The sequence below is a fragment of the Chionomys nivalis genome, chromosome 1 (genome assembly GCF_950005125.1).
Source record: "Chionomys nivalis chromosome 1, mChiNiv1.1, whole genome shotgun sequence".
Taxonomy (NCBI): Eukaryota; Metazoa; Chordata; class Mammalia; order Rodentia; family Cricetidae; genus Chionomys; species Chionomys nivalis.
In genome coordinates this window covers 132,354,309-132,365,467 of record NC_080086.1, presented here as the reverse complement: position 1 = coordinate 132,365,467, position 11,159 = coordinate 132,354,309, and the positions used below count along the sequence as shown (strand labels likewise).

At 47.2% G+C, this 11,159-nt stretch overlaps 1 protein-coding gene across 1 annotated transcript in view; it reads right to left on the bottom strand.

Moving 5' to 3' along the window:
* Positions 1-5,177: 5,177 nt before the first annotated feature.
* Xdh (xanthine dehydrogenase) overlaps positions 5,178-11,159 on the bottom strand; it is a 66,570-nt gene continuing 60,588 nt past the window's right edge. The window contains exons 33-36 of the mRNA XM_057780168.1: positions 10,828-10,893; positions 9,204-9,392; positions 7,352-7,528; positions 5,178-5,674 (exon numbers count right to left, since the gene is read on the bottom strand). Of these exons, the coding sequence (XP_057636151.1) occupies positions 5,621-5,674; positions 7,352-7,528; positions 9,204-9,392; positions 10,828-10,893 (486 nt within the window). The 3' untranslated portion in view covers positions 5,178-5,620. The remainder of the gene's footprint in view (positions 5,675-7,351; positions 7,529-9,203; positions 9,393-10,827; positions 10,894-11,159) is intronic.

The window sequence follows — 11,159 nt, the reverse complement described above, 5'->3', positions numbered from 1 at the left end:
CAGAGGAACACATCCTGCAGCTCCTTGATTTCAACCCTGTGAAAGCTTAAGAGAAGGACCAGCTGGGCCCCCACTGCATTCTCACTGCAGATAATAAGTAGGTATTGTGTTCATCTATAGTAATATGTTATGCTAATGATTAAAGGGGGAAAAACTTAATGCCCTTTGAAGGTTTAGGTCAGCATCCCCTAAAGCAACAGTTCTCAACCTTTGACCCTTGGGGGGGACAATGATCCTTTCACAGGGTTATCTAAAGCCATCAGAAAACACAGATAGTTATACTGTGATGCATGACATTAGCCAAATTGCAGGTGTGAAGTAGCAACGACAATAGTTTTATAGTTGAGGGTCACAACATGAGGAGCTGTATTAAAGGGTCACAGCATTAGGAAAGTTGAGAACCACTGCCCAAGAGGTCTGTGAAAGCTTCCTCCCCAAGGTAATGATATTAGAAGTTCTGTGGACCTTTAAAAGGTGTGTCCTGGAGGCTGAAGAGATAGCTCAGCAGTTAAGGACCCTTGGTACACAATTATGAGGATCCAAGTTTGGATCTCAACACCACCATTCAGCTTTTTATTTTACCAATCACAGCAATACATTTTCACATAGTGTACAAATATCTCACAACAAGTGCCCACAAGGATGTCACCAGCTAGGGGACACCTGGAAATAGGCTAGCTAGTGGGACCAGAGGAACGCAAACATGGGCCATTCAGCCCTTAGCCAAACAGGGACATGCCACTCAGACTCTCAAAAAGGCACTCCAGCAGGGAGAGTGGAGGTGGGAAGCTAGGAAGAGGGGAGGGAGTGGAAGCTTTGGCTAGAATGTAAAATAAGAATAGATAGATAGATAGATAGATAGATAGATAGATAGATAGATAGATAGATAGATAGATAGATAGATAGAAGAAAGGCACTCACTCTGGGATTGGGATCCTGGACTGATGCAGAAGTATGGCAGAACAAGAACAACTGTGTCCTAAGAAGAGAACCCTTGGTCTTGGTCCTTCACGGAGCATCAGGAGAGAAATCGCTGCTTCTTTCCCTCCATACTAAAGGGGGATGGGCTAGGAAGGGAAGACATCAAGTTGCGTCGGAGGACTCAGGACATTCCTCGTGGGCCACACTGGAGCAAGCGACCTCGTACAATGTTTCTTTTTCCCACTGGAGTGCCACTGAGTGTTCAGGTGGTCCTCTTGGGTGGCCCCACTCTACCATGGCCTACTGGTACCCTTGTGTGCCTCTGCAGGAGTGTTCCTCACCCCGGTCTTGTCCCTCTCGCTATCCTGATGCCTCAAGATGACCTGACCACAGCTTACCAAGCGGATCTTTTGATCTGGATCTCCAAATGATCCACATGGCTCTCCTCCCTCCCTTCCCAACACACACCCCCACATAAATGCACACCTACACATTCTCTCCTCTCTTTGTCAAGGACAATATACCCCCTTCTGGCTCCAAAAGAAACCTCTGTCCAACCTTTCAAATGTCACACTCAGCTACTTTATTCTTCTGATGTTGATGATGAGCTACAGGAGGCAAAAGTTTCCCACCATTCCTTCCATAAGAAGGAATGACAGTTTGGCCCCTTGCTTTTGGAATGAGATACTATTTCTACACTTCACGTTTTACTTCCCACTTGTGGCTTATGGAAGAGCTCTGTTTGAGCGTCTTATCCCAGCAACACAGGCACAGAGGCCCAGAAAGCAAATATCCCCTTAGCACAGTGCTCAGCTTGGGCTTTAACCTCCCTAACAGGGTAAACCAGATTTCTGTCACCTACCAGCTCTCTGAGTAAAAGCTGCAGAAGAGAAAACCCATCTGCCTAGCAGATGCATGGTTCTGTTGCAAAAGCGTGGACTGAGAGACTGTGTGGTAAGGCTGGCTCTACCGTTAAGGGGCTATGGGGAACGAGACAAAGCCAGTTACTGACTGTGAGCTCTCATTTTTCTTTTTTCTTTCTTTTTTTTTTGATTTTTTTCTTTTTATTGTTTATTTATTTATTAAAGATTTCTGCCTTTTCCCTGCCACCACCTCCCATTTCCCTCCCCCTCCCCCATCAAGTCCCCCTCCCTCATCATCCCTAAGAGTAATCCGGGTTCCCTGCCCTGTGGGAAGTCCAAGGACCACCCACCTCCATCCAGGTCTAGTAAGGTGAGCATCCAAACTGCCTAGGCTCCCACAAAGCCAGTACGTGCAGTAGGATCAAAAACCCATTGCCATTGTTCTTGAGTTCTCAGTAGTCCTCATTGTTCGCTATGTTCAGCGAGTCCGGCTTTATCCCATGCTCTTTCAGACCCAGGCCAGCTGGCCTTGGTGCAAATCATGAGCAGGAGACAGAGCACGAGCAAGGAACTTAGGACCGCGAGGGGGGCACCCACACACTGAGACAATGGGGAGGTTCTATCAGGAGCTCTCATTTTTCATCTCAATAACAAATGAGTTGAACTTGATGGTTCCCAAGATTTCTTCTAACTTTAGGATGCTGAGTTGGTCTGGGGGATTACGCAAGGCCAACGCCTTGGTAGTTCAAGGACAGAGATGACGTCAGAATCCCTTAGAAGAGAGGCTGCCACTTCCACCAGTGTCAGTGGCTGTTTTGTTTCAGGTGACAAATTGTCATGGGCCTGTCTTCTGACTTAGGGACATGTCCTTCTCTGACTCAAGATAGAGACGAAACAAAAGGGCAATTTCCTGGGTCTGGGGGGCATCAGGCTGATCTCAGGCCTCAGCCGTTGAAGGAAGCTGCAAGGCTCATCTGGGGATCCAAAATAGGCAGCAAAGGGACTGCTTTCCAAGTGCTCCCTCAGCTAAAGATAAAAATATCCCAGGCTCGGGGATGTTCCCAGTCATAAATCAATCAGCCAGAACTATTTCTGTTCATATCCTTTGCCCAGGATTCCCCTCCATATGACTTCCATCCTGTCCTCTCCACTCTGGCCCCAGTCACTATACCCCCGGTGTAGGATAAGGATTACAAGATTCTCTTACCACAGGTCACCATCTTGTCCGTGCCAGTATGGGAATCCTTACCTCGCCTACCGGTGAGTGGATAAAAATACTGGTCCCTCCAACGGCCTCCATCATTCTACACAATAAAAGGTCATTCTGACGGGCAGACTGATTTCTCCAGGGCATGCCAGATCTTTCGGCCTTCGAGGCAGAGGAGTTGCTCCTGGGTTGTGGTGGGTTTCTAGGAGTAAGCAATCTTGACTTTGCCCCCACCCCACCTCCGGCATAGCTAGAGTACTTACAGGGAATAGTGTCCCTACCCCTTAGGGCCACTTGGAAGATTAAATGAGGCTCTGTAGATAAAGCATTAAATTTGGCACACAGCATGTTGCAGATGTTCAAAAGACAAAAATTGCCTTCCCCTGCTAGCCTTCCATCTGGCTCTCATCCTCCCACGGTTGACCCACGTCTTGAAAAAGCTCCTTTGAGAAAATTTTGTCAGCCTGTCAGGTTCAAATCTAGCTCCTGGGGAGGCCCTTGAGGATATCTGATCTACTCCGAGATCCTAAATCAGTCTCCTAGTAATAATCACAGATGCCATGCTGCTGGGCCATCTGGAGACTCCTGCCTTATAGTCAATCTTTTACCGCCCTCTACAGGCTATAGTGATACACTGCAGGCCATGTGGGCTAGCCCCAAAGGACTGGCTGACCTCACTCTGTAGATCAGAGGCACTCTATGGATTAGGATAAAACAGGAGCAAAGCAAGCTATCTGAGGCAGTCAACACTTCAGAAGAAATCATGAAGATTTCTACTTCACAAATCACTTGCTGGGTGAGTTTCCATGGACACTCTGCTGTTGCCTCAAACCAAGTACACAAGGGAACCCAGTCATTCATTGCTCATTCGGTAAAACCTTATTAATGAGGGCTCGCTCCTACCTTATAACATTACAGACAATCATCTGAAACAGACCTGTGTAGTTCCCTGTAAATGCCATCTTGGGGACTAAAGTGTTGTCAACCTCATCCATGCTGTAAACAACGGCATTACCTATAACACACTGAATTGTGTTTGTAAAGCGAGGAGGTGGCCCCATTGGTCAAGTGTTTGCCTAGCATGCACAAAGCCCCAGGTTCCAGCCCAGTATTCCACAAATGGGACAAGGTGGCAAGTGCCAGAAACACTAGCAATTGGGGGATAGAGGCAGGAGGACCTGAAGTTCAAAGTTATGCTCAGCTACACAAGTTTGAGGCCAGGCTGGGACACTTGAGACCTAGTCTCAAAGAGGGGAGAGGAAGGGGGAGAAGGGATGAGGGAAAGAGGGAGGAAGGGAGGGGGGGAGACAGGCAGATGGGGAGGGAAGGAGATGGGAAAATGGAAAGAGAAGGAAAAAGAATGTGGTGTGTGTGTGTGTGTGTGTGAGAGAGAGAGAGAGAGAGAGAGAGAGAGAGGGAGGGAGGGAGGGAGGGAGGGAGGGAGGGAGGGAGGGGGAGGAGAGGATCGAATTACACAGTTTGGAAACAATGATTGGCTGCAATATGGAAGATGCTAGCATTTGACGTGATAACTCAGAAGCATCTTTTACATGCCAACCAACTGGCAGTTGTATTTGTTAGTATCATCAAACATAGCTGGGCTGCATCATTTCTGCCTATCCTTCCATGGGCAGAAACGCAGGCTCTGTCTGGCAGACCCCACCATACTGTCCACCCAGGACTATGTTGTGCTGGAACCTCCTGCCAGGACAATGAGAGGGGATGTTTGTCTTTTTCCTGTTCTCCCCACCAACTGCAAGCACGTGAGGGATTCTACACAGGGTTCATTAGGCTCAGACATTGCATAAGAGTGAAGGAAGCCAAGGCTTTGATAGCTGCAGCTCCGTTATGTAACTGGAGTTTTCGGGTCATATATTTATAGACTTAAGCTGGGAGATCTTAGTGATGACTGTAGTTGAACCCTTTCATTTCCCAATAAGATGAGGCACAGGAGGAAAAGATAACACTTGAAGGGCGCATAGCTGTCAGACTCGGGCTTTTCCCCTGGCTGATACTGATGTCAGTATCATCATTTCCAGGTGAAATTACTCCAAGGAAAGTTCTGAAGCCAAAGCTTTTATATATAGATGGGGAGGCGGGGAGAGACCTAGCACACTGTATGGACTGAATAATTGGAGTTTTGCATCAGAGAATAATCTTATTTTAATAGTCAATAATACTGGAGCTAAGCTCAAATTCATTTTATTCTTTATTATTGTCTTCCATGATCCAAAGTAGTCGGAGGTTTTAATCTCCTTCACTGTCTCACAGCAAAATAAGAGTGTGTGGCTCTGAGGTTACAATGTGGCATCCTCTGGTCTTAGGAAAAGCTTTCTGAAGACAGCATTTGGATCTGGAGAAACTTTGGTTTGAGCTGCAGGAGCTGTGTGAGAGTCCTTCGAAGGTGCTTAACTCACCACTTACACCCGGCATCTCTCCATTTGCTCATCATTTTGTTTGCAACTCTTATTTGGATCATGACTGTCTTAATGCATTCCATTTTCCTAAAAACGCCATCCCGCTGAATCAGCTCTCCCAGGCAGCAAATGGGAATCTGGATACTACTGTACGGAATTCCAGCTCCACGGAAGCCCCGCTGTAGTACAAAACACTGTTGAGGACTCTCTCTTCAGACCCTCACAGACCAGGGTTTACAGTTGTTTTCTGATGTCCCAGTGACACACTAGGGAGGAATAAGAGAATTCTCATTGACATTTTTTTTCATGGCGTCCCTCCCACTCCACCCATTACATGCCATCTCCTAGCACAGACAATACAACGCTAAGATCAAATCCCATTTTACAGTCTCATTCACAGAAAATACCCCCAGCACAGGACCTCTTAAAATCCTACTCCTTCACATATTTTAACTGAGTGCTCGCCAGGTGGCTACCATTCCAGCGGGCTCCGGGGAATGGCACTCGCAGTCCTTAGAAAGCACAGCTGACATGTGGAATCAGCTGTTCACGCAAGTCCACTGTAGGGGTTTAGCTACTGGGGTGTTGGTACAAAGAGTCTTGGTTCTAGGTTGGGGGCCTCTGCAGACATCTTTGAACAATTGACTTTTGCTTCCCATTCCTTGCAGGACACTGACTATGCAGCCTGTTCATAGGTACCACTCTTGTTAAAGATACAGAGCTTGGGTAACCATCGGCAGTGGGAATCATGGTGGGTTCTGGGTAACTGGAATGAAGCCGCACATCTGCAGGAACCTCGCACGTGCTTTGTGGTTCTTACCTCCTAGCTAAAGCTATCCGCAGGCACAGGAGCGGCCTGACTGGGAATCCTTCTCACTCAGTACTGAGATCTAGATGTCAGGTTCTCTTCCCTTGAGGACTTACCCTATCTATTCCTCATGCCTGGGATATTTGGAAGTAGTAAGTATTCACTTTACCTCTCAACCCAAAAGTTATGAAATTGCAAAACCTTACCTACCTGCTAATCAAACAGAGGTTTTGAGTACTACTAGAGATCTCTGTGTGTAGCTACTCTATTGCACAGCTCAGGCTGGGCTGGCTCTGAGATTCCATGGAGGAAAAGCATGTTCCTAGCATGTTCTCCTCTTGCCTGGCATCGCCCACCAAAACATAAAACAAGGGGACTTCCCAAAGGGATTCTGAGAACCATAGAATGCCTCTATTGCAGTGGTTCTCAACCTATGGGTCACGACCCCTTTGGGGGTCACTTATCAGCTATCCTGATCCTGCATATCAGATTGCGATTCATACATGTGACTCATAAGAGAAGCAAAATTACAGTTACGAAGTAACAATGAGATAATTTTATGGCTGGGGGTCACCACAATATACAGAACTATATTAAAGGCAGCAGCACAAGAAAGGTCAAGAACCACTGTTCCATCGCCTGTCCCGCCGGGCACCACATGGTCCAGTCATCTGGGTCCCAGAAGGCTGGGAAGTCCTTGAGGGTACCTATGGCCCCAGTGCCAGGAAGGCAAATGGTAACGTTGAGAGATTTGTCTTTAGCCTTCCCTTTCCCTCTCCACAGCACCTCACACGGTGTTTTTAACAGAGGAGTCCCCCAGATGACAGTGATTAGCATAAAAGACTGGGCTGTTTAGGAGATGTAGCCGTCACCTATAGCCAGCTGAAAGATGAAGTCTCTGGGTAACGGCTATACAACACGCAACCCTCCCGCTGCGAGAGCAGTCCATCTGCAAGCTGCAGCTTCAAAGCGGGTGTTCATTATTCTCTTGCAAAGCCAACTCGGTGTCCCAGATGGCTCAATGAAGGCAGTCCTTGACCCAAGGCTACCCGGGTAAAACAGACCCGTGGAACAAGTTTGCCAGTCGGCGCCTGTCCTCCCCTGGGTGACATGAGAATTTGGGGAAGTATCTTACCAGGGTGGTGAATTGATCCACGCAAGCATTTCGGATCTTCTCCGGGGTGGCAGGGCTGTCTAGCTGGAAAAGTTGTTTTGCGTTATCACCTCCGTGCTGAGCGCGAGCTGCACGGATAGCATCCTTGATGGCGAAGAAGATAGACGAAGCTAGGAAGAGAGGTGGCTCCCCAACAGCCTGAATGGGTAGGACGTAGAACAGGGAATCAGTCAGAGTGGTTCCGGACCCTGTGTCTTCCCACAGACTCTGGAGGCCAGACCACAGTCCCACACCAGGATGGCCATGGGTGCCCACGAAGAACTCCACCCAGTGCTAATGGAACCACGCCAACTAAGGCAAGAGGAGGCCGTCAAAACTAACAAAGGCCTGAGAAACTATTTCTTAAATGACTGAACTTCATAGTTCTGTTTTTTTGTTGTTTGTTTTAACTCATCCTATGTCATTTTCTCTGATGACAACAAAATACACATTAATTATATAATATACCTTTGAAGTTATAGTAAATGATTATTTTTATTACTCAGACAGGGTTTGGCTTTGAAACCCTGCCTGGTCTGGTACTCACTACGTAACCTCAGTTGTCCTTGAATTTGCAGCAATTTTCCTATCCCAGCCTCTAAAATGCCAAGATTACAGATGTACACCACCATGCCTGGCTACTGTTTTATAAATAAAACACTTGGCACGAGTCTTAGCCCCTTCTTCAGGTACTGGCCTAGGAGAATCGTCTGTCTGGAGCTCTGACAACAATGTTTAGCATGCACTGCAGTTACAAGTTCGGATTTCTAGAATTACAGGCACCTCCTAAAAGAGGTTGGCTTTTCTTCCCCATGGGGCAGAGATTGAAGACCACCTACATCAGAATCACCAAGGATACTTACTGTTAAAATGTAAGTGCTGATATTCTACATCCTGGAATTACAGGCTCAAAATTTCTGGGGTTATTTATTTTAATAATCTTTTTTATGTGTATTCATGGTTTGCCTACATGTATGTCTGTGTATGCATGTCAGATGCCCTAGAACTGGAGTTACAGACAGTTTTGAGTTACCATGTGGATGCTGGGAATTGAACCGGGGTCCTTCTGGAAGAGCAGAAGAGCAGGCCGTGTTCTTAACCACTGAGCCATCTCTTCAGCCCCAGTTTCTGGGGTTATGATCCTCAGAGATGGACTTTTCTCATGAGTCTCATGACCTTAACATATTGTCCTTTGTAAGAATCAACAGCTAAGGTCACGATGTATTCCAGACCCTACCTGCCCACATCAGCATAGCAAACCCTGACAGAAGCAAATATTTCATTGACTACAAGTCATGATTTTCCTTCCTTCAAAGATACAGGACTATGAGAATAAGCTATGTTGATCTTCAACCATGTTCTGCACTCCCTGAGGACAAGAATGAAGAACATTCTCTGTGTATAATTCCCTAGGCTTGTTAGTAAGGTTTTAAGGTTTTAACTAGAGGGGGTGATGAAGTATTGGAAGGTGGTCCACTCCTCTACATTGAGTGTGTTGGTTTTTATAAGAACATGGAGATGCTGGATTTATAAAAATCATCTCTGAGAACCAAGAACCATGGTGCATGACTGCAGACTGAGCATTGTTCAGAATTTGACCCTTGGGATTTGGTTAAGGAATCTCTCTGAGGCTCCCAGCAGGAGCTAGCTTCAGTTAAGAGCTCAAGCTGTGCCCTCGGCCACTTCCAATGTTTCTCAGCTCTGCTGCCTTCCCAGAGCCGGTGTCAATCCTCTTCCTTCTGTAGGAGTGCCTTGCAGACCCTCCAGGTGGGTCACCCACTGTGACCTCCCATCCCACGGGTGAGAAGGCAGTACAGACCCACAATCGCAGTACCTTGGAGGCATAGATGGCCTTCTTGTTGGGACAGTCACGGAGCAGCGACACTCTGAACTCAATGGGGATGCTGCCAAATGCAGGGATCTTGTAGGTACTGGGGCCAAGAGTGTGCAGCTTCCCCTCAGGAGAGTAATGTAGCTCCTCCATAGTGAAGAGACCAAGGCCCTGGACAAACGCCCCTTCTATCTATAGGACAAAAGGAGACCATGGTTACCACCTCATCTCTAGCTCCACTTCCCCCCAGGAGAGATACTGATAGCTACAACGGATGCAAAACCTGGCCTACATAGTGAGGCCTGGAAGGAGGCTAAAACAGCCTTCAACCGCCTGTCTGGCTCTTGCTTCAGTACAAAGGGGTCTCGAATAACATGTCACTAAACTTGGTCTTAAGACGAACAGAGACCCAGAACATGCCATCACAGTGGCAAGTACCGTTTCTCATCAAAACCTGCCACTGCGTAGATGAAGATGCTGTGTCCATGGCATCACTGGTGAGCTAACAGTGAGAAACAAGCAGGTAGGAGGGGTTTCTTGAGTAGCAAATTCTTAAAAATTTACCTCCAGCCTTGTTGGGTTTTCTCTCCTGCCTGTCTTCTGGAGGAAGTGTCCCCTCCAGGACTTAAATCTAAAGCACCCTCTACACTGTATGCTGGTCCCCATCGGCTCCCCATCCCCTATTCAGAAGAGTGATATGGATGCTGCCAAAGGCTGAACAAACACAACACCAGGCGTTGTCAATAATCTTTGCATCCATAGTACTTGATACAATGCCTGCCTACAGAGGATGTCCCCTAAGCAGGTGTGTGTGTGTGTGTGTGTGTGTGGTGTGTGTGTGTGTGTGCTGACTACAGAGTAGATTAGCCTTTTTCTTTTTAAAAATACACTCATATTTTCTATCAGATGTCACTATGTCTCAATCTCAAATTGTGATTTCTCCCCTCTGTCTTCTCCAGCTTGGCCTATTCTATTAATTCCATACTTTCCAAAAGTGTTTTTCATTGGGCCATCTTTTCTTCCTCTTGGTTGACCCCATGTCTTATGGTGAATTCCTCCACCCCTCTAGTCTCGGCACTGTTTACTACCTAGAAAGTAATTTATCCAATGTCCTGGGTCAGCAAGAAATGGGGAGACAGTCGGTACTTCTGACCTCAGGTCCCACTGCCTAGGACTCAATTCCAGTGTCTCTTTCCTTCCTACATTATGCTGATTTCCAGCTGCTCAGTCCCTCTCTCTCTTTCTCTCTCTCCCTCCCTCCCTCCCTTACTCTTTCTCTCCTTCCCTTCCTCTTCCTTCCCCATCTCCCCCCTTTCTCCCTGTGTGTGCCTGTGTGTGTGTATATCACATGTGAGCATCCAATGTCTTCTCATGGACCACACTGGTCTCTGGGGTGTGTGGCCGCCCTTCCTAAGTTCACTTAGATTTGCTTGTTTTCTGAGAGTTGGGTGGATGATCATCACTCTAACTCTTTCTTACTCAGAATGAGGGTCTCTAAGCACTGTGCTCTGGCCAGGTTAAAAATGACAACATGCTGTGTCAGTGGAGGCATTCCATAAACAGAGTGAGGGTGGGCACACACTTCTGACATATTCTGTCTCCACCCTGCTCCTCCCACAGACCTTACCTGTCCAATATCAATAGCAGGATTCAAGCTGGAACCGACATCCATGACGATATCTGTACGGAGATTCTGTGGATGGAAAACAGTTTGAGAAGAAATGCCTAGATTTACACAGGTGTGTCTTGATAACACTGAGTGTAAATCCCAATCCAAACAGCACTTTCTCAAGAGCCCTGAGCATGCTGAGACAGCGGTTTCCACCACATCTGACTGCCACTATGGATAGTTTGAGATCTTAGCAGCTAAGTAAGGGGTGGGCTGGAGACCTGACCTCACCACACATCCACCCATGGGCGGTAAGAGAGGGTCTCCAGGTACTGGGGCTTTGGACCTGA